The sequence below is a fragment of the Rutilus rutilus genome (genome assembly GCF_951802725.1).
Source record: "Rutilus rutilus genome assembly, chromosome: 10".
Taxonomy (NCBI): Eukaryota; Metazoa; Chordata; class Actinopteri; order Cypriniformes; family Leuciscidae; genus Rutilus; species Rutilus rutilus.
In genome coordinates, this window is record NC_140215.1 from 27,893,385 (window position 1) to 27,917,402 (window position 24,018).

The 24,018-nt window shown below is 37.6% G+C and overlaps 2 protein-coding genes and 1 long non-coding RNA gene across 7 annotated transcripts in view; 1 reads left to right on the forward strand and 2 right to left on the reverse strand.

Annotated features, from left to right (window-relative positions):
• Positions 1 to 911, reverse strand: part of gsk3ba (glycogen synthase kinase 3 beta-a) — a 69,168-nt gene extending 68,257 nt beyond the window's left edge. The window contains exon 1 of one of the 2 annotated variants that reach the window (XM_084420733.1): positions 16 to 911. In XM_084420733.1, the coding sequence (XP_084276859.1) occupies positions 16 to 103 (88 nt within the window). In that variant the 5' untranslated portion in view covers positions 104 to 911. The remainder of the gene's footprint in view (positions 1 to 15) is intronic. The other variant, XM_084420734.1, reaches the window with a different exon arrangement.
• A 245-nt stretch (positions 912 to 1,156) lies between these two features.
• On the forward strand, positions 1,157 to 12,642 carry LOC311298794. 4 transcript variants are annotated; one of them, XR_014628995.1, is made up of 5 exons: positions 1,157 to 1,451; positions 4,383 to 4,447; positions 7,492 to 7,699; positions 11,909 to 12,044; positions 12,179 to 12,642. It is a non-coding gene; the product is annotated as an uncharacterized lncRNA (long non-coding RNA). The 4 variants fall into 4 exon arrangements; XR_014628996.1 differs by lacking the exon at positions 1,157 to 1,451 and having other exon boundaries at positions 2,687 to 4,447; positions 11,905 to 12,044; XR_014628997.1 differs by lacking the exon at positions 1,157 to 1,451 and having other exon boundaries at positions 2,687 to 4,447.
• On the reverse strand, positions 4,572 to 24,018 carry gpr156 (G protein-coupled receptor 156). The gene is made up of 10 exons (XM_084422036.1): positions 23,840 to 24,018; positions 13,175 to 13,328; positions 12,164 to 12,291; positions 11,898 to 12,033; positions 9,526 to 9,636; positions 9,313 to 9,438; positions 8,840 to 8,935; positions 7,521 to 7,757; positions 6,861 to 7,022; positions 4,572 to 6,557 (listed from the first exon to the last, which is right to left on the reverse strand). The coding sequence occupies exons 2-10, from the start codon at positions 13,289 to 13,291 to the stop codon at positions 5,265 to 5,267; spliced, it is 2,406 nt and encodes an 801-aa protein (XP_084278162.1). The 5' UTR covers positions 13,292 to 13,328; positions 23,840 to 24,018; the 3' UTR covers positions 4,572 to 5,264.

Here is a 24,018-nt window from a genome sequence, read left to right on the forward strand (position 1 = left end):
GAAAATGATACTTACTGCTGACTTTCATGCTGCCGAAAGCTGAGGGCTGCGGCACGGGCTTGCAGCTCTCGGCGAAGGAGGTGGTTCTAGGCCGACCGGACATTTTCCAATCCGAAATCCCACGCGTCTCTCAGAGTAATATACGCTTGTTTGTCTTGGACGAATCCGTTTCGACCCACGGGAACCAGTTTATCTCCCACTTAAATAATGAGGGAAAATGGGCGAAAGCCACTCTCGACTGTCCGGGGTTCCTTCGCTATGGTTTTTCTTCAGTGAGCTCTCAACCGTCTCGCTTTCAGAACATTTTCCACCGGGTCGTTTTTTCTTTGACTGTTACTATTATCTTCCGTGATGAAACCTCGGATAAATTCGCTCATGAATGAAGGTGCTCATGAAATTGGCCTTTTCCCAGTTTCCCTCGAACCCCACCGATCCTCGTCTCTATCTCTCTCGCTCTCTCTCTCTGACTGGAACAGAGATTTACACAAAGAACATAGTCCGTATTCCCTAATATACCCTCAAATCGCTGAGAAACTGGAGTGGTTTTTCATCACCCTGCAGTATTTTTCATATACTGAGGTGGAGACTCAACGATCCAGTAGCACCAGCCATGGCGGCTTCCTTGCTCTAACCAACGAAACGAATGAGAATTTTCCAATTGCCCAATTTCAAGACTGATATCCTCGGCCGTTCCGACCCACTTAACTCCATGCACACGGACGACGGAATAAGAAATCCAATATACACACAGATAGTTCAAGAAACGAGCCAAAAAGTGCGGTTCCTAAAGGAAACGGTGATCAGAATCCCCACGGTAATTCAGAAATTTCCTTTTTTTATTTCTTCTCCGTCGGTCTGTGCTCGTTCTCTTTGTCACTCCGACCGATTAACGTAAACTACGTAATGTGCGCAATGGTGGTAATGGAGTTGAACGGGAGCACAGACGGGGTTACGCCACATCGCGGCGTCAAGAATCGGAAACTGTGAACGCGCAGGAAGGCCTGGGGAGGTCTGAGTCAGCCAATCCAACGACTTTCTTTGTAGATGGGCGGAGCAAAGGCGAGCTTCTCCGCCAATCGAATGGTTTTGTCCGCAGAACACATGGCGTAATTTGCCAATCTGTCAGAGTTCTGCAGCCATGGATGACGCGCGGAAGTCGAAAGTGGGCGGGCGCGTGGGAAGACTGATTGTAAAATCGACCAATAAGCGTAACCGAGGAAAGGAAACAGTCCAATCCTGAAGAAGCATCAAAGGCGCAAAAGTAACCAAGCTGCACTGTTGCTAGTCAGCTGAGCTCCTGTGATCTATTCTGTCCTGATGCTTTGCCATTGGTACAGGGTCATTTACAAATCACTCATGTTTTCCACAGATTTATGAATAATTATGTAATTAGGTTGTCAGGATGGAATTAAAGAGACAAAATTATTTCATTTGAGGGCGTCAACCTACAGGTAAATTTTCATATTTTGGAATTTGGAATTTTAATAGTATCAAATGTGTTTCTGGATTTTTTTTTTTTTTTTTTTTAAACACAATAGAATGGTTTAGAATTCAAACAAACCAACTGAAACCACAAAACATCACAAAGTTTTTTTTTTTTTTTTTTTTTTTATATTACAAAATAAACTATGCAAATTGATATATAAATTATTATGAATTAAAAGAAGTCTTTACTCAGAAAAGCATCTTTTATTTGAAATATTTAGATTAAAGAAAGGAAAACAATGACGAAACACTTCTCATTTGTCTTAAACTGCCAATTTGAGGACAGGACAAAATGACGAAATTCACTGTGATTATTAACCCTGTGATGCATGTGTTTTTTACAATCTTAAATAGAAGAAAAAAATATAGGCTATATATTTTCATCAGTGTTATTTTAATATTATTTATATAGCCTACTGTTAACGTGTTTATATTTTATTATTATATTTTCATTTTGTAATTTTTATTCGATTTTTTATTTCAGTATGTTTCCAAAGCAACATTTCTGATTTATGTTTTAAAATTTTCATCTAATATTTATATCTTATTTTAATTAAGCTTTACTATTCTGAGTAGTTGTTGTTTTAGTTATCACTAACAACACTGATCTTAATGTTTTGGAGGTTTTTTACACTTCAAAACAGGAACACAATGATTCGTAATCTAATATGGATCATTTCAAATGATTCATTCTGAGAGAGTTTTGCATCTGGTCACCATCAAAGGGTTAAAATTGACCTTTATGTTCACTTAATTGTGAAATTGTGATTAAAAAACGTTAAAAATTCATTTCCATCTTTAAAAAAAAGAGTGAGTTTAACATTTCATCCAATATATTAATATATTAATACAGCATGATGGGATCATGAAAATGTGCTTCAAAGGAAGAATGACCCTAATATATTTTACAACAATATTTTACAATCCTCCGAAGCAAACAAGTGATTTGCATCCAAGTTGTGTCAATATTGTCAGGTCAGCAAAACTTTAACTTTTAGATTACTTTTGACCTAACTCGTTGATAATCTTGTACCATATTGTGTCACTATGAAGTATCTCACATATGAAGGCACATATTCTCGTACTTTCATAGTGCACATTCAATTTGATGCACAAAAGGCTGATATACACGATTTTAAAAGTCGTGTAGTGTATTCCAGCCTTACTGTAACTTGACATGTTGGAGTTTTCTTTTCACCAGTGTATTCTTTGACCTGTGACGTACTGTCATTAATTGTGAAAACAATGTAATGGGGGTGTTGTTGAATAAGTTCCCTGCCCCTTTTTGTTTTACTTTTTGAATCAGACTGCATTTAAATGCATTAGTAATGTTTTCAGACATTGTTCATTTGACACCACTTTTTGCCTACTAGCAGAGAAGTATAAATATCCAAATGCAGGGATGGTGTACATAACAGGCATGTTTCAGCTAAAAATGTTTGCACATTCCTGCAATGGGCTTACATAACGCAGCCTAGAACATAATTGCTTATACATTTCGTAGACGGGCAGATTCTCCTTTCCCCCGCCATCAACATTATTGTGGTTTAGATCTACTGTGCATGTTCCATTTGTAAGCAGAGTACTGTACAACATGCGTGTTATGCAGGATATTTCAAAATGAAAACTTTTCTAATCTTTTCTGCAATGTGATCTTGTTGCTTTGAGCACATTTTACAATGATGTTTCACAAAGAGCCCTATCTGCAATAGAACAAGTGATGCAAGTATAATGCAAGTTGCGATTTCCTTTTTGCCTTAATGCAAATACTTCCTGGGGCAATTGTGTATGCTTGTTTGCACACATGCACAGATGTATACAGTTGCACACATTTATTCAAATGCACAAACACAAATATAAGCACACATCTCTTCTTACATTCAGTCTTTTAGTATATGCGATCATGTTCATGTACACTGCATGTAAATAATTATATGATGAATAAGTTATGACAACGTGTTTTTTTAATTGCTTTAACTCATCAAAACAAGTTAAGCAGTTTCATACAAGATATAAATACTTTATACAAGATTCAACTGCTTTAAGTCAGTTTAATCTAGTTTAAGTTGAAATGACTTAAACATCTAAGTTGATTGTACTTAAAAACTTGTTTACAGTGTATTTGTTTGTAGATGTTCATTGATGACTAAGACTGATTCAATAAATTTAGTTTTATCGAAAAAAACTTGTTTACAAGAGGGACACAGACGCGTAAACACATCCTTAAGTTTTTAGACAAATGCACTTTAGAAAAAAAAAAACACTGTTTGGACAAATAAAAGATGCAGCTCAAGTTCTTCAGTCACATTTCCTGCTCCTTAAAGTTTAAATTATAAATAAGGAGATAAACACATATATAACAGCCTTGGTAAACATATTATCTTCTATCAAACAGAACGGAACACACCAAAAAGACACCAAAAATAAGTATGTTGTAAAGCATTCTGAAAGAGACATACTTACATTCAAACCAGTATTCACAAAATGTATCTTCAAAGCAATGACTATGGAATGTTTTATGTAGCACAAAATAAAGCTTTTTAATTTTGCATGAAAAAGATTTATCAATTGGAAATATTTAATTGATAGCCTATTGAACTGTAAGAACAACTTAAAATGATCAAGGCACTACATCACATAATAATTCAATACAAAACATCACTAAAAGCTAACTTCACAGCTGATTTTTTTTGACAATATTTGCATATTCCTTATCTAATGTCTTTTAGGTTTTGCACAGTGTTTCTAAATTCATATGTATGTAAATAGGATTGTAAAAATCATTCATAACCAATAGTTTTTGGATTATTGAAATGTATAAAAGGTGTATGAATATGGATATAATAGCTTTCTTAAAGAAATAAGTGTAAACAAATCTCTTTTTTTTAAACACACAGGAACTGGCTCTTGGCTCTCACAAAAAATGGCTCGTTTTCGTTTAGTTATGCTAATCAGAGAATAGGCAAGCATGAACATTACTTTTATGACAAAGTACACAATGTGCATTTGCTTTTATGAGCCTAAAAACTTTAAAAAGTGGTTTGACCATCAAGTAAATTAATATAATATGTGTACACATCTTTGAACAATTTTCAAACACGTAAAAAAAAATGATTTCTTGGAAATCATTGTTTTTATAATAAAATATTTTTTTCAGGGATTCCATTTGACATTTGTAAACCAGAACTAACCATGTATAACTATTGCCAAGTCTTAAAGATGTCAATCATTTCAAAACATTTCATGTTTATATGATTTAGTTAAGAAATAATAATCAATTATACCACTTAATTATACTTAATAATCAACTACTTAATACAATTTTTGTCTACAATTCAGCCATTATGAGACTCTTTTTTTATTATACAACAGAGATATTTTTGACTTTAAGCACCATCAAAAATATCTACATTTTTATGAAACATCTAATTTTATAAATAAAACATGTCAATAATAATTAAAAAAAATGTGTATTCAAGTCTGCATTAAGTGCATTTTTAATGTACACTGGTCAAAACTGTTTTCTATTTGAATATATTTTAAAGCTGCTAAAATGATATATTTAAAAAAATGTATTGTAATCATATTTAACAATGTCACTATTTTACTGTATTTTTGATCAAATACATGCTGCCTTGGTGACATTAAGAGACTTCTTTCAAAAAAATTGCAATTATTCTAAACTATAGTGTATATCTAAATAACTTAATAATGTTCAGACAAAACAAAAAGAGCATCACATCACTGACCCATATATAAATAATGGATGTGCAGTCCGTTCAGACAAAGGTTGGTTTAAGGTCGACTTTAAAGTTCACGACAGGACGTGTTGAGCGGTAGAAGTCCTCGTCCTCGCTGTCAGAGGTCCCTGAGGTGAGGCTGTCTGTGGAGTCGTAGGGGTGATGACAGGCCCCGCAGTAGGACCGCTGGTAGTAACAGTAGTCCTCTGAGCTGCTGGAGTCTGAGTCTGAGTAGTCATATGGCTCCTCTGAGTGTTTAACCCCCTCTATCAGCCCAGCGGGGGCAGGCTGAGGAACCTGTCCCGTGAAAGGAGTAACGGAACATTTGTGAGAAGAACATTCCCAACTGTCCTGTCCACAGCCACGCCGAGTCTTTGCTTTCTCGATCCTCTTTCTCCTCTTTTCCTCGTGCCAAAAGTCATGTCTTTGAGGGTTGCTGGTTGGACTTGTTTTAGAGTCATCATCCCTCAACTTTTCATGGTCTGGTAGTGCTGATGCCCTACTGCGCCCTGGAGGTACCGAGCCTGGAAAATAGTAAGGGGGAGGTCCACCTCTCGAGGAGTAAAACGGAGGTCTGCGTTTACGCATGAGATAGGGTGAGATGGTTGGGAAAAAGAACTGTAGAGGAGATCGAGGAGAAAGAGTTACGCTCAGATCGTCTGGCTTGATGGACGGGCTTCGAACGCGGTCGGGCGATTTGACAGAACTGCTTATGGCATCCATACTCAGGTCCTGCAGGATCTCCACCAGCTGCTCATTGGTTACAAAACCCAGTCGTCCCACTGATGACATTCCTGGAATCTCCATGGAGGCTGATGGCTCTGGAGACTCAACCTGAGGTGAAGGACCCAAAGAAGAGGAACCCTGTGCTAACTTTTCCTGATCCGAAAGCTTCTCCAAAATTTCTCTTCCAAGACCTGAGTTTCTGATATTGTTCACGGCTGGAATTCCATCTTCTGTGTTCCCATTCAGACTCACAACCTCATCTTTAGGAGGTGGAAGCCTCAGGTGTGGTGGAGAAGAGGGAACATTTGAAGCTACTGAGCCTTCAGGGGACGTTTGCTTTGAGGTAGTGTGAGTGGGAAGTGGTGGAGGAGGTACATAGGGAGGTGGAGAGAGAGCTCTGGTGGGAGCAACTTCTGAGTATTTCCTGAGAAGAAGGGTTGGAGAGTCTGGAGATACCACTGTGGTTTGGGTGGAGGAGGAGTTGAGGTTAGTGTTGGAGGAGTCCATTTCTCCCTCGTCCACGGGGTGGCTAGCAGTCATCAGTTTGAGCAACTTGTCCTTGGCATTGTTCACTTGTTCCTGTAGGCTATCAATAACAGCATTCTTCTGCAAATATGGAGGAAAATGTGAAAATGGGTTTGAACCTCATCAACTTAATCACAGTCATTATCTAGAATGGCTCACGTCACTAAGTAGGTGTATGGGATAGATGCCAATTTTACAGGATGTGAGATCATAAAAGCGGTGCCTTGAGGAAATATAAAACAAAGGATCCAACCTCACTTGTGGTGTAGTGACGCAAAACACAATGCTGTCCACACCCAACACATGAATTCATCATCACACTTAACCAAACCAGGAATCACTTTGCTTTGAATAACACAATGTAAATGTAATAACTATTGGTACCTCATTAATGAGTCTTTTCATGGAGTCATTTTCACCAAGTAGATAATAGATCTCATCCTCGCTGTACATGGAGTTTGTGGACTTGCTAGGACTACTGAAGTATTTGGCCATTTGACTGGGATGTGAGTTTGTCTCCTCTTCAAACTGTCTCCATTGGGTCAGCTAGAGGGAAGAATAATAATCATGATTAAGTAGATAGGTACAGGTACAACAGGGGTATTAAATCATATACATTTACTGAGTGTTTCATGCTAATGTTCAGTTATTAAATGATTTATTTATTGTGCAATAACTTCAGTTCGGGCATTATCAGGTCTGTGTGATTCATTAACCAAATGTTTCCCTTTTTTATGCCAGTCTTTTTGGTCTTAAACACTCACACACAGACACACAGGCACACACACCTGATCTATGCTCAATCACCGTCATAAAGAGCTGACATTAGCAATGTCCTCTCCAAATGAACAGGACACATTGCGTAACACATTTGATGTTGAATGCTGACTCGTCACCTGCTTCACCTCCTGTGTTAGAGTTATTGATTGGTTGAACCTCGACATAACCCTTTTCAGATCCAAAAATGTAAATGTCTGGACAAAGACTGACTCAGAGTTTGACTGCAAATCATCAGATATTGGCTGTGAATTGACCAGGACGTACTTGAGGGACGAACATCAGGCAGTTTATGGCCATTGTACAGATGAAGATGGCTCCAGACACTACACTGTAGACCACATTGGGCCAGGCGTACAGGTAAAGAGAGACGGGCACGGCCACAGCGGTCGACATGGTCACCAGGCAGACAGCACCCATGATGGTCATAGACTGGTTTACTGGAGGTAAGCTGACATTGCTTGTCAGGCCGGCAAGATACGTCCCGTACAAGAGGAGGCTGCCCTGTAAAAAAGAGAGGGATTTCAGTGTGAAGCAAAATAGCATATAAACTATGTTTTTGACCTATACCTGTATGAATATTTTGTGAATTCCAAATGAATGATGAGGATGTAAACTATTAGGCTTGTTTGTGGTGAATCTTATAGGATGGGCATAACCTAATACCAAAAGATAAAACAGAATGTATATAATTTCTTAATAAAACTATTAATGCATAAAGAAAATGAAGTGAAGATTATTATGACAAATCATTTCATTACTGTAACAAGCCCAGTTGTTTTTGAGCCTTTATTCCCGTCAGATTCTTATGGTTCCACAATGCATCTTACTGTTTTAATATTTATTTACATCATTTTTATACTATGCTCCACCCCAAATTGAAGTGTACTTTGGGCTTTAGGGGTCTAACTTAAACTAAAACCATTAAAAAAAACATTTTTGTTTCTTGAAATAAAATAAATATTAAATGAAATAAAATAAAATAAATAAAAATGTATTAATTAATTTGAATTTTTTTAATCTAGTTGCCAAGGCACAATTTTTCATTTTAATTTAGTTTAATTTGATATACTAAAATAACTAAAACTAAAATAAAACAATAAAAAAAACTATACAGACCTATTTAAAAAATATATATAATAAAAATGCCAAAACCATGTAATATTAAAATAAAAACTGAAATATGTATTAAATAGTATTAAAATATCTAAAATAGTATTAAAATAAAAACTTAAACCAAAATATAAATAAAACTATAATAGTATTCCAATGAGTCTAAAATAACACTGGTCACATTGAAAAAAAAAAATCTTTATAGTCCTACAAAAGGCTTCAATTTCTTTCAAGCAATCATTCGACAGTACATTATAAAATACACTATTGTGTTCAAATGTTTGGAGTCTGTAAGCTTTAAAAAAAATTATGTTTTTGAAAGAAGTATCTGCATTTACTTGATAAAATACAATAAAGTAAAAACAGTAATATTGTGAAATTAGTAAAATATTTATTACAACAATGTTATTGTAAAATTGTAATATATTTAATGTAATGTAACTCATTCCTATGATGGCAAAGCTGAATGTTACCTTAAGCACGGAGAGCAGGATTACCCACAGGTCCGAGTAGAGAGAAGAACAGGAGTCTAGCTGGGTCAGAGAATAGGATGCGTCCAGCTCTATTACCTGACATAAAGAAGAAACAACATAAAATACTTTACATGCCACAAATCATTGGAGCTTGCATCAGTTCTCCTTTTTATGGCTCTTTACATCCCTATATATAGGAATAATGGCTGTGGCTATTCAAAAATGAAGTATGACATCATCACTGCTTTAAGAATGCAAGTTTCTGAATGAATTTGGGTCTTAATCTCACACAAAACTTAGTTTCCACAAGGCTTGAAATATAGTACTTCTACTTCTATAGTGCTTGTATGGTGATTTTTTTATAGTTTTTGTGGAGCATGATAGACATTGTCCATTTGAATTGTCATTTTTTAGAAAAGAGCTGTGTGAAAATTCTCTAGAAAAGCTGTTCATAGAAATCAGGGTAAGCATACCTTCACCATAGCACTAACAGACCGAGAGCACTTGACCGGATCCGTCAGACCCCATGTTGACAGAACAACAACATCCACTAGGACCAGCAGCGCAACCAAACCCATCAGCTGGATGTCTCTGATAATCTGAAACACAACAGAACACTATTATGAAGCCAGTGACATCAACCAATAAATCATAGCCTATTCATTCGCAGACATATCATAACTCACCACTCTCTTGTCGGGCACACGCTGAGTGAACACTCTGTAGAGCCGCCATGTTTTCCCAAGAATGGGTCCAAACACCAGAGAGCTGCCGATACACAGTGTCCACATCCGCGCCTGAGATGGTACAGAAAAAGATACGCACATTTAACAAGAGAACCGTTTTTAATTCTGTTCTGGTTGTAGTGACATGACACAATCATTCACATTAGTCACATTTGTATTTGTACATAACCATAAAAAAATCACGACACTGTTTGTTTGTTTAAGTATGAAATCAAATTTGGCAATAAAAAAAAAAAGTATGGAATATTGCAGTATTTATTATACATTATTTATCTGTGCACATCATTATTAGTGTGCCCTCATAATCTTTAATCAAAATAACTTCCTCTAACTAAGGCTAGTGTGATAACTGACTAGTTAGAAACATACACAGTAGCACTACACACTCATTTGCATGTCTGTTCGTTCTCTGCATGTTAGAGTTTGGTTCTCAGAGATGATATCTCTCCGCGACGGCAGAGGACAATATCCCCAGCCCGAGTTGTGGACCCTCCATGTTTGGCCCCTTGAAGGGTACCAACTGAGGGACACTGGGCTTTCACCTGAAGTTATAGAGACCATTCCCAGTGCAAGGGCTCCCTCCACTAGAAGAAGTTATGCCAGTAAATGTGGTGTCTTTGAAAGGTGGTGCAGATCCAGTTAACAGCCAGATAGCTTCAGTTCTGGACTTCCTGCAGGAGAAATGATCAGCAGGCACATGTCCCGCCACTCTCAGGGTTTAGGTGGCCTCTTTATCGGCTTGCCAAGCCTTGATTGATGGGGTGCCACTCGGGAAGCATCCTCTGCTCGCTCGTTTCATTCGTGGGGCCTGGCAACTGAGGCATCCCGCTAGAAACAAGATTCCTTCATGGGACTTAGCTATAGTCCTTGAGGGGCTGGTAGAGACCCCCTTAGGGTCAGTGTCTGACAAGCTTCTGAATCTAAAAATGATTTTTCTTATGGCTATCACCTCACTCTTGAAGCCTTATGCCCTCCGCCGTTGAAAACGAGAAACTTCACCAACTGTGTCCAGTCTGTGCTCGCGGGCCTATGTAAACCTAGCCAGTGGAGTAAGTCAGGGCAAATATTTGTTTGTCAAGGGGGCTGAAACGGGGGGGGGGGGGCGGCTGCCACCAAGTATACAATTTCAATGTGGTGACTAACAACCGTGGAAGGTCCAGACACCCTCAGTGCGGCGGTTGGGGTATTCTTGCTCCCAAAGCGCGTCAGCGCAGTATTGAGAGTAGGTTTTGAAAGGGAACATCTCAGGTTACTTGACTGTAACCCTGTTCCCTGAAAAAGCTGGAACGACATGCTGCGATACATTGCCGCACTGAGGATGTCCCAGGACAGCTCTTCAGACAAAATGATACCTGAGGACCTGTGGCACAAATATAGCCTCTGACCAGCGCGCTTTGCGATGACGTCACCGCCTGAGGCTGTCAAGTTTCATTGATGTGTTACACACATTATTCACAGCTGGTCATACAAAGATGCTTCAGTGCAGCATCTCGTTCCCACGTTTTCAGGGAACAGGGTTACAGTCAAGTAACCCGAGAAGTTTTCACTCAATATATTTTAAAATGTAATTTCTTCCTGTGATGGTAAAGCTGAATTTTCAGCATCATTACTCTAGTCTTCAGTGTCACATGATCCTTCAGAAATCATTCTTATCAAGAAACATATCTTATTATTATCTATGTTGAAAATGTAATGTTGCTTAATATTTTTGTGGAAAACATGATACATTCCTTTCAGGATTCTTTGGTGGACATAAACAGCGTTTATTTGAAACCGAAATCTTATACATTTCTTTACTGTGACTTTTGATCAATTTTATGCATCCTTGCTGAAGAAAATTGTTCATTTCTTTAAAAAAAAAAATCTTACTGACCCAAAAGTTTTGAACACTAGTGTTTCTTTTTTTTCTCTTTTTTTTTTTAAACCACTGCTAATCTATCCAAAACAGCAACACACAATCAACACACTCACATAACGTTACACATTCAAAGAACTAAATCCAGAGTCATTTCAAGTATAAACAATGGATACGCAATCAATCACAGATGTAGGGTTTGAGAAGCCTTACAGCTTAAAGTCAACAGGAATTCTGTTAAACGTGGTTTGGTGCATTAAAGGAGATTTATGGAGTTGTTAAATGTAAACAGCCCTTTAGCAATTCAGAATAATAAGCCAGCTGTGTGATTTACAAGAAATATACTTAAGTAAAGGGGGGTACTGTACAAAGAGAAGGGGGTCTTTCTTGTGTAATCTGATGGAGTTGACTTTCAAAATGTAAATAACCAAGTGTGTGTGTGTGTGTGTGTGTGTACCTGTAAGACAGCTCTTGATCCTGCTCCTGACAGCGGTTCTCTCTCCTCCACTGCGAATAAGAAGCCGCTGCTGTATGTGAGGAGACTGCCACAGAGAGTCAACACATTCAGATTGGGACTGGACATCTTCACTATCCTGTGTCAGAGGTACAGAATCAAAATTCATGATGGTGGCTATAGCTAGTGGACAACCCAATGTGATAAATTAGTCATATATGTCATGATTGAGAGCTATGAGAACAAGAAGAGATCCAGCCATTTCATACCTGTTGTTTTTGAAGCGCAGAGTGAAAATGAGGAAGAAAAGAGCCAGCAGAATCCCACAAGAGAGCAGCGTCCAGACTACAGCCCGAAGAGCAGGAGACAGAGACTGACTCTGGACACCCACACCGCTCTATACACAGACAAACAGCAAAATACAGTCAAAAGTATGGGAAAGAAGTCTCTTCTGCTCACCAAGGCTGCCTTTATTTGATCAAAAATACAGTAAAGACAGTAATAATGTTAAATATTATTACAATTTGAATACTATTGAATTATATTTTGTGTCATTTATTCCTGTGGGCAAAGCTGAATTTTCAGCATCATTACTCCAGTCTTCAGTGTCACATGATCCTTCAGAAATCATTCTGATATGCTGATTTCCTGCTTAAGAAACATGTATTATTATTATCAATGTGTTTAAACAGATGAGCTGTTTAATATTTTTAGCTGTTTAATATTAATAATATTTTTCTGGATTCTTTGAATAGAAAGTTCAAAAGAACAGCATTTATTTGAAATAGAAATTTTTGTAACGTTAGAAATGTCTTTACTGTCACTTTTGATCAATTTAATGCATCCTTGACTCCTTGCTAAATAAAATTGAGGGCTACTGACCAAACTTTTGAATGGTATAGACTATAATGAACACAAGGTTTCTACAATCTTAAGTTTAAATTAGAAATATAGGTTACACTTTATTTTAAGGTGTCAGTATTGCAGTGTAATTGTACATTTAAGTACTGAGTAATAATAATTAACTACATGTACTTACTATAGGGTTGGAGGATGAGGGTTTGGTTTAGGGTTAATTGCATGTAATTATGCATAATTTATAGTTATTACTACAGTAATTACATGTAACATATATAACAATGACACTGTAAAATAAAGTGTTACCGAAATATATAAAATAGAAGCATTGTCACTAGTGGTCTCAGTCAGACTGTTTGTAAATGTAAGTGTAATTGTCTCTGAGTGTGTTGTGGTGGACTTATGTGAGTGTGTGTATGTACCACTGAGAGCGCACAGAGTCTCTGGAGGACGTCCCAGCCCTGCTGACTGTTCACTCCTGGGTCGATGAAGCAGACGCCAGACTCACAGTGAGAGCTGCAGTTCAGTCCTGCCTCCATTACTGGCCTGAGCTCTAGCTCAACTCATACACACATCCTGAAAGATAGAAATTTAACTTCATTCAAAGCTGTACTTCATACAATGACACAATGATTACACAGCATTGTAGTTGGGATGTAAAATGTATGAAACAAACTTGCTATCAAACCTCAGATCTGTTTTTAGGTACATTGTAGAAGACTGAACACAAGATGGCGCTGTTATCCATAGTTTCAATAAAAAAAAAGCTCTTCTGTCTGGAATTGAGTTACACTGAAATATAAATTATTCCCAGTTCAGTCTGTTTTTATAAGACTTTAAAAATGATACAAAACGATCTATGATAATGAATGACTGTTACTAAAGGAATTTTTATTTGTTTCTTGTCATTAGATTGGCTTCTTCAGATGAAGATGAAGATATTTTTCAGAAATGTGACAGTTATTTACTATAGTGACATTGTTTCTGTTTGTCCCTGTGACCCTACATAGAAAATAGAAGGATAGATGGGTATATTTCTGCTATTATGTATCAAAACAGTTGGTAAGCGCTACAGTAAGTACAAAATAAGATCTTGTGGCATTCCTTATGTTTAATCACATATCAATCTTTTTAAGCTTTTTTTTTTTTTATAGAGGACGTTTAAAAGTGCAGTAAGCAATTTCTGAGAAAAAACTGTTGATATTTCAACACAAACACACTCCTCTCTTCATTGCTCCGCCACCCGAATGCACAAACACGCAATGCAAGAGTGGATGTCTCTTTATCATAGCTGAAGCGAAGCAAAATAATGCTCAGTGAAAAGAAAAAAAAAGCGAAGATAGCAAAAAAACAACAAGGAAAAACAAAAAATTAACATACAGTACAAAAGTGTATAAGCAAGAGTTGGTTGTTCGTCGCCAGCACCTCACCAGCTCCAGTCAATGACACTCAAAACTATCCTGTTACTATAGCTAACATTACAAAAACAGCATATCTTGGTTCTGTGCAGCACAGCAAAACCAATGTTACTCACGTATTGAGCAGAAACAACGTTTCAAGTTTTGTCTGTTAAACACAAATGAAGATCTTTTGAAGAATGTTGGTAACCTAAGACAGCTGACGGTGGCCGCATTGACTACTGTAGTATTTGTCCTGTCAATGGCTACCGTCAGCTGTCTGGTTACCAACATTCAAGTCAAGTCATCTTCATTTATATAGCGCTTTTAACAATGTAGATTGTTCCAAAGTGGCTTTACAGAGATACAAGGATAGCTTAAAGTAACAGAGATTGTTTTGGCTTTATAGCAGTTCTTGAATAAAGTTATTTTCCAGCTAAAGTTAATTTGATTGATTCACTTCGGTCGCAACGCTCATTAGTTATTAACTTAGGGGCCGCTAACACAACACCGTTTTAACAGGAAACTCTACACAGACTTTAAACGCGAAACCTGTGAGAACGCTGATGGCGTGCACATGCGTATTACGAGTTCAGTCTATTGGTATGCTCATGATATTGGTATGTATAACTCATACAGGTCTGGAACAAACTGAGGGTAAGTAAATGATGACATAATTTTCATTTTTGAGTGAACTATCCCTTTAACGCGGGTCCTAAAGCTCTGGGCTGATCATAACCTTTCTTTTTCCAGTGATGTTCCTCTGACCTTTTCTCTTTTGTAATGTCTCTCAGCCATCTCTCTTTCTACAGTCTATCTTCAAATAATCTCCCACTTGCTCTCTCTCTCTTCTCCCCCATCATGAGTAGACACGCCCCCTAATGCTGATTGGCTACAATGTAGTTCAGTTCGATTGGTTTTCTTTTGGCCTAGACCACCCCCCTCCCAAAATATATATTTTTTTGTACGCTTAGCGTTCACATTGCCATTTTAACACAGAACCTAAAGATACCGAACCTAAAGGCATAGAGATATGTTCACAACCTGATTGGTCGGCTTTTACTCGAGACAGAACTTACCAAACATCCAAAACAATGCTGTGTGCTGGGATAAATGTGCTCGTTGTAAGTGCGTAGCCTACATATGATGGTATTTTGACCAGCTGAGAACTTGTGAAGAGTGCATGATGAGAAAAAAAACAGGTATGCTTGAGCATTCTATCGTTTTTACTGGCGCATCTTGTGACATCATGCATAGTGTAGTATTTCTCCAGAAGATCGCAAATTACAAGGTTGATTTTTATACCTTGTGGCTTTTATAGGAGCAGAAACTTCCGTTTCACAACCTCGTAGCTCGTGGTCAATCTAACTTGGATGGTTTAGACATTATGGCTGAAAATCAATATCCTAGGGAGAAAATGAATGGGATTTTGCTGGTCTGTTGGGGGCCACCCTTGGAGGGCGGGGCCTGTTTCAATTGAAACGGGTGAAACATAAGGCCGCCTCTGCATGCATGTCCTGTTTTTGGTTCGTTTGCATATCTTTGGTCCGTGTTGCATTCATATATCATTCGAACCAAACCAGAGATCATTTGGAAGCAGACCAAGACCAATCTTTTCAGAAGTCTTGGTTCGCTTGTTTGGGGCGCAACAGGGTAGCGTTCACACTTAAGGGCCGTACACACCGGGACGAATATCGGCGCGCATTATTCGCCAGCGTTTTTCAACGCATTTTTTGTGTTCACACCCAAACGATTTTCGCTGAGGATGAGCCGAGTGAACATGCAAATTCATTCCCTGACATTAGATGGCGCTTAATGTAAAACAGAAATACTCCGCTGTCGCGTTTGTCATATAGTTCTTTATGTTCCGACACCAACGAGACCAGCAGCTATACATTCATCTTGCCTTGCATCTTCCTCGTCTTATTTCTTCTCAGCAGTGTAGACGCTGCTTGGCGTATATCTTCTTCGCCGTTACGTATGTGTGCTCGGCAAGACCGTTTTGTGTTTGAGCGCCCCCAAGTTGTGAACTTCAGAAGCTCCAGACACGTGAGCAAAAGCGCCAATCTCATTGGTCAGATGGTTTTTGACGCGGCGCGTCAAACCAAAAAAACGAACCCGAGGCGTTTTTTTTAAAATGACGCTTTTACGCGTGCCGTTTTTCGCGTCGGTGTGCACACTCACATTGGCGCCCTTTGTTTAGTCACGAGGCGTTAAACGTCGGCGAATATCGCGCGCGAAATTCGTCCCGGTGTGAACAGGCCTTAAGGTTGCTTTCACACCTGCCTCATTTAGTTTGGTTGAATCGCACTAGAGTTCGTTGTCTCCTTCTTGGTGCGGTTCGTTTGGGTCGGGTGCGCACCAAAAGAGGACCAAGTGCACTTTCAAACGAACTCTGGAGCGGTTCTTTTGTGGTGAGAACGTGATCCGACCTCGAACAGACCCAACTGCCAAATAACTGCGCATTTTTGGACTAAACCAGCTGCCATAGTCAGCTGCGCTGTGCATTATGGGATGAGGACAAATGTTTGTTGTGAGCAGGTGCGGAGCCTCATTTGGTCTGCACTTTGGTCTGCACTCTTAACTTTATCAGTTAAGAACATGCTCTCTCCACCACAACCGTCTTGCAGCACATATTCGTCTTCGCAAAATCCTAATTACAACATCATATATATGACTTTGTATCATATGATACTCATAAGTTTCTTCATATTGCGTTAGTAGCTGATGACACCAAATCAGTAAAATAATAAAAAATTGCACTATAAAGATCTCCATAAATTGCCTGTTTTTGGACTGCTTTTCCCTGCTTGAGAATTTCTGTCCAATGAATGGATGACCTTAGCACAAGTGTGGTTTTGTTTACAAATTTTGGTTCACTTGCAAAAAGGGCAGTGTGAAAGCGAACCACACCAAACAAAACAAAAAATCAACATTTTATCTGGTCCGGACCAAAGTAAGTGAACTAGCGGACTTTCCTGGTGTGAATACACCCTTATTCAAATGAACCGCACTAACAGAGCAATCGCACCAGAGTTCGTTTTAATCGAACCAAACATGCCAAGTGTAAACACACCCTAAGAAATCACTTACTGCACCTTTAAGGCATGTTAGGAAGTTGAAATATTGCTTAGTAACTGAGAATGTTGATGTATCAAATGGCCTTTGGATCTCTCAGACCTCATCAGAACACAAGGCATTAGTGAACCGAACAAAGCGACAGACCTCACCGAAAAACACAGCTGCCTCCCATGTGACTGTGAACATTAGAACTTAAAAAGTACAGGCTCATTCTCCTCTTCATTACATAATTATACCCTTGATGTTTAAAAACTGTAATCATCTTGCTCTTCAATCGCTAATGAAAAAAAGGAGGGAAAAGCTCAGGCTTGCCTCCACAATACACAGTTGCAAGTCAGTAAATCCCACATGGATGCACCGATTACCACTCACAATGCAGCGCTGTGCGTCACATCGGCAAAATAACCACATGTATGAGCCTGAAAGGGCAGACCACATTACCTGTGCTGTGATCTTCACAAAGTTTCAATGTCTAGTAGCACGTCCCGTGCCAGTTTGTTTGAGACATGTAAAGAAAAATAAGCCTGTATTATGCAATTTCAAAATGATTTTAAATGCTGTCCTCACCTGTTAATATATTTATTATGATGAAATTTGTCAAGCCTGCCTTTTTAAAGGTTTTAAATATGGGTGTGGTCTCTGTAAGGTATGTGGATAATTGACATGAAATGCTTTTGGGAAGTTGACATATCCTTGCTAATTCTTTCAGCTTTTACCTCTATTGAGACAAATAGACAATTTGGGGTCAGTAAATTTGTTGTATTTTTAAATACTTTTATTCAGCGAGGATGCATTCCATGCAATTGATTAAAAGTGCCAGTAAAGACCTTTAGAATGTAAAAAAAAAATAAAAAAAATAATAATAATCTACTAAATGCTGTACTTTTGAACTTTCTATTCATCAAAAAATCCTGAAAAAATGTTATCACTGTTTCCTCAAAAATATTAAGCATATCAGAATGATTTCTGAAGGATCATGTGACACTGAAATCTGGAGTAATGATGCTGAAAATTCAGCTTTGCATCACAGAAATAAATTACATTTGAAATATATATATAAAAAAAAAATGTTGTTTTAAATAAAATTTAAATATTTTACAATATTACTTAAATAAATGTTGTGTATATTGAATATTTGTCCTTTAAATATGAAAACATAATTGGTCATGCACAGTACAGGAACTAGTAGAGGCAAAAAGCATTTTAAATGTTCAAATAATTATAGTAAGACATATACTGACTTTTATTCATATAAACTTTAATTTAAAATACTAATGTATTTCAAAATGTTCATGGGCATGTTGTGCGTCAACCCGTTAATCCAAATGTGGATCTCCTACCTTTCATTATGTCATATTTTATTAGTAATGTCATAGATATTAAGTTTCAAATTCTCTCATTTGTTTATGAATCAGTATATTTGTGACTGTATATTTGAAGTCTGACCTGATGCCTCACATGCGTGTGACTAAGCTTTAGAGTGAAGTTTATGTATCAGTGGATCCCTGTGACTGCATGAGCTCTATGAGTCTATCCGAGAGTGTGGATGCGATTGAGACTGTCTATTCTGGAGTTTTCACGGCTCCGAGCGCCCGAGGCACAGCCATTATACAAGCGCCTCACAGACACACGGTTACTAACAAACAAACGTCTCTGGAAACAAACAGCCGCCACACATTAAAACGCTGAATTCAAAATTAGTCATCCAAGAAGATCCAAGGTCAACCAACAGGCAAATCTATGATTCGCAACCATCACGTAACTAACGCTAAAACAGAATTATGACAAAATTATAAAAAAAAGGAAAGCAACATAAGTTTAAAGTGCCTCTATCATATTTTAAAGGCTCTTTCAATAGGTTTGCATGCATCCAAGGACAAAAATCACATTCATTTTCTCATAATATACATTGCAGCATTTTCCTCTCAGTGTCTGAAACGGTTTGATAAAGGTTCCGGTCTCTCTAAAACCCTCCTTTCTGAGAGTCTACACTGCTCTGATTGGTCAGATGGCCCAGTCTGCTGCTGTGATTGGTCTACTCTGCTCTGATTGGTCAGATGGCCCAGTCTGCTGCTGTGATTGGTCTACTCTGCTCTGATTGGTCAGATGGCCCAGTCTGCTGCTTTGGTTGGCCTACTCTGCTCTGATTGGTCAGATGGCCTAGGGCACGTTCAAGTTCAAAACGGTGCGCAATGTTTTGCACCGGTGTGCAACGGGGTTTGAGATACGTTTTCTCTTGTTTGGTGGTTGTGTCAGAACTGCAGTCCAATCAGCAGCGACATGTATATAAAGCACGCGGTATTAAAGTGAACTCGCACAATGGGTTCAAGGAAAGTAATTTACAAACGTGTTCGATGCAGCTCGGTATACGCAACAACTGAGGATATTAGAAGACATGTTTGTCTTAAGTTTTATTGTAAAAATATAGGATATCAACATAATGATGTAGTTGTTTATATTTTTAGCTTCATTGCAAGTGTATGGCATTTTGTATAGAAATAAACAATGGTAATTAAGTGCTTTTCCTAAAAATGAGAAAGAAAATACAGGGTATTAAAACAGTATGAACTACAAATAAAGTCAGTATGTGAGGCTAAATAGATGTGTTTTAGTCTGAATTAGGTAAGATGTGTGCTTCCATTTCAGTTTCCACAAATCCCTTCACTCGATTGGGATGTTCTCTTTTGTTCTGGGCGGCAAGTGCAGTAACTGTAACATCGGGCATATTTTGTAGTATTAAACACATATTTATACCGACTTCATCAGGCTCCGAAAATTCTTCACAAAGAACACAAAGAATGGCCTTCTCAGCTGCCATAGTTGCAACTCTTGCGTCATCAGAACAGTGTGTTCAACGCATCACCGTTTCTGTTTAAAAAACGTTGTGCAACGTTTTGTCGGGGCTGAACGCAGCCCTGGTCTGCTGCTGTGATTGGTCTACTCTGCTCTGATTGGTCAGATGGCCGAGCCTGTTGTGATTGGTGTGCCAGAAACAAAACAACCATTTACTATATCTGAATTTCAGCTCTGGAGGCTTCCTCAGCAAACACAGTGATACGAACCGTAAAAATGGCGTCGGTTTTACTGTATCAATTCAAGCCCAAGTCCTCATGCTTTGGAAGCGGGTTTGCTTTCACAGCGCAGAAAACAAAATCTTCTCGACATGTCGACAACACGAACCAAACTCTTCCAGGCCACAACTACAGTGTTTGATGGTCAAAGTAGAAGTTGTTTGCAGGCAGCCAGTGAAGACCACAGGCTGGCATTATGCAAATGTATTACAAACCTGCGTAGATTTGTACATGATTTTTTTTTTTACATAACTTTGATTACGACTTTGGTTCTTTCTTTTGGGAGACAATAGCTCCGTTTCTCAGCACTTTGATCTTTGAAAATGTGCAGACCTTTTACATTCACAAACGGCTATATTACACACTACATGAAAGATGATATCCGAAAAAGCAAAATAAGGGTATTTTAAGTTTGTTACAGCATTTTTTTCAACTAAGGAAGCCTCTGTCAAGCAACTACATATGATGCAGGCCTAGGCTAGTCTCGGGAGATATGTGAGACTGAGACTTGTTCTTGAGTCCAAGAGAAAATAATTTGTACAAATGCTAGTTGTGACTTTGCAGACTTGAGCTGATGAATCAAGATGAGTCACAGACAGAGCCTCAAACTATAGCTGTCGTTTAGTACACCTGCAGTGTGAACTGATTTACATGAAGAAGAAGAAAAACAACAACCCCAGTCTATGGTGTCACCATATTATAGATTTCATCTGTCATACTTGTCTTGTCATACTTATCACACTAAGTTTATCATGTCTGTGAAACTGAAGAACAGATATGCAGACTAAACATTGGAGCCAAGTTATATCAAGCTATAAGACATACTGGTATATTAATAATGATAATCAAACAGCATGGACATGTAATCCTGAATGATTTAGAAAATAGATTCATTTAGACTATTATTGTGTTTTTCCTCAGAGATACAGAAGTTAAAAATCAACATGCATATTAAATGATCATTTATTAAAAAGATTTAGAAGCCTAAATTAATGTATGTCTCCAATGAGACTGATTTTATTGTCTTGTCATAATGCATGGAAATAAACATGTGCTTTAATACAAATATCTCTGGCTTCTTGATTTCTGCTAAATGAATTAATAAATCTGATGTACAAACAGATATATTAATTAATTTGTTTGTTGAGGTATAACACATTAAAACATTTTATTTAACTTTTATTTTAATCAGCAGTGCAAGGTTTTTTATTCATTTGATACATTTCATACATAGATTTTGTTTGGGCATTAAGCTGAAATTTTGCATTTTGTTAAAATGATTGGTGTAACGTAATGGTTTCAGATTGATGTACTCATAATAAGTTATATTAAATAAACATTTGTGTCTTAAATAAATGTTACCATATGAAGCACGTTTTTTTTAGGCTGTCTGACAAAACATTTTTACAGTCCAGTTTCCTGCACTTTAGTTTCTGTCTTTAGGTGATTAGGAAAATCAAGGCCAGTATTATTTCAGGCATTTTAGAGTTAGAAAAATTAAATCTTTTGGACTAAAACTTTGTTTTATGTGTCGATGACTTTGGAAAGGCAGTGCATTATAAAGTCAGCTGACTTTTTAAAACTTTAATTCCTTCTGAGAAGACGCCAGCCAGAAAAGTGTTTAAACACATTTAAATCCACTCTTTGTTTTTTAACGTTAGATGAGTTTAAACATGCATGCATTTTAGCATTAGATTCATGACACATCTCTTTTCAGGGTGGTGTGGAAATTCCTGTAGTTCCTTCCTAAAGTTGTATTGTCATCTGTCCCAATATAGATCTGTAGTTTACAGTTTCCTGCAGGCACGACCGGCGCAGAGAGGCATTTCCGACCATTTTTCACTCTTCAATATGCAATGGGGAGATGGTGTAAAGACAGAGCAATGACTGGACAGTTAAAGGGATGGTTCAGAGTAATTTCAACCTAGGGTCCTTTGCACCATGACCTCAAGCCAAACACCCCCTCTCTTGGTCGAACATTATTAAAGTTAGAGCCTATTTAGAGATATCAGCCGAATGGCTTAGTGCAGGCGCTAATGGATCCAAGGTTGTATCTCGTAAATTACCCCACTAATAATGCCCAGAATGGCACCAAACTTCTACAGTAGAACAAATAGGTTCTGTACTCATAAAACGAGGCATTGGAAAGTTTGTAAGTACATCAGGAGTTTATTTAAATAACACTTGCCTGATGGCTTATGCTACCGTTAATCCGGACGTCGAGGTCACTTCCGTTATTTGGGAAAAGCCCGTTCGGAAAATTACTCCGAACCATCCCTTTAAGAGCACATGGAGTTCATGTGAGCTCTGTTTCAATCAAAACACATGACAAAACTCTTCTAGGGGTGTGTCCGCTCTATTCTCATTTGAAATAGACGTATCGCTCATGAACGCGTGAAACATGTATTCAATATTCCCTAGTGACCTATACGAAAAATTTATTTAAAATACATTTATTTTACTTATAATAATATAAATGCATTACCATATCGCTTACTTGAGGCTTACTGATATAAATATTATTATTAAACTATATTTGGAACACCTTTTTATTGCAAAATGCACATTTCTTAATATTAAGCCTAAAATGTGTTTTAACATCACTATTAGTGAGGACAATTATGTTTAATATCAGTCTTTAAATACAATGTATTTAAACTTGCAATGGTTCCATTTTAGCACAATCAAATATACTTCAGTATATCTTTAGTTGGACCTCAGCACTATTTCCAGATAACTAAAGTGCAAAATTAGTTCAATTTAGCAGACTCAAAAGTACAATTGCAATGTATTTAGATTAAGTACATAAATATATGTAAATGTATCTGTAGTGTATGCATAAAATAAATGTATTTCAAATATATTTTGGTACTTATTTTTCACTAGGGTCTCTTTAAAAGAGTGATTACAAAATTTCCTAAGCCTTTATTTATTCATCACAGCAGGTCTAGGACTTTTGTCTCATGGTTTGGCATAAAGCAAGTAGACTTCAGAGAAGTGAATGAGACATTGACGACTACAGAAAAGCGCAGCTAGTGTGTTTGGGGATCATATATGAACAATCATACCCCTCACTATGTCTTAATCCGTTTAGCAATTTAATAAGCTGATCAAGTAAGAATGCCAGCTATTATTGGTTTACCCCCGCCGACTCAACGCCCACTGAGAGACGCCAATAATCCGACAAATGAAAGTAAAGATGGAATAAAATGGAATGAACTGCCTTTCGTTTTAGAAGCAAACTTAAATTTACTCAGACAGCTTTTGTAACCGATTAAATTAATTGTAAAAAATATTATAAAAAATAATCAAATTAATAAGTAACAATAAAATTCATTGATGTAAAGCATTTATTATTATATAAAGAAACAATAATAGGCTACAAATGTTTTATATATGTGTCGTTGCATTAGGCTATAGGCTACCACATTTTTGTGAAGAATTGCCTACTGTTTCCATTTAATTTCAGGTAACTACTGTTCTACGTAGCACAACATTTGCAACATGAAATTGCCTTATGAAAATAGATTGAGCAAACCTGTGATCCATGTCCTGATGTCCCCACATGATCCTGAGCAATCCGATACAAAACGTCCCATTTAACAAGCGACATCACATCACAGCAGCAAAAGTAATCACAGGTGATCCAAAGGCTCAGTCTGTAGATTTCGAGTTTAAATTGTTTGTGCATCTATGATGAACAGCAGACACTGCATA

Excerpts from the sequence above, each read along its gene's own strand:
- gpr156 (XM_084422036.1), bottom strand. The coding sequence starts at position 13,291 with ATGGAGGCAGGACTGAACTGCAGCTCTCACTGTGAGTCTGGCGTCTGC. Across the intron at positions 12,292-13,174 it reads GACTCTGTGCGCTCTCAGTG|AGCGGTGTGGGTGTCCAGAG; the intron begins GTACATACACAC and ends GTCTGTGTATAG. Across the intron at positions 6,558-6,860 it reads TGAAAAGACTCATTAATGAG|AAGAATGCTGTTATTGATAG; the intron begins GTACCAATAGTT and ends CCATATTTGCAG.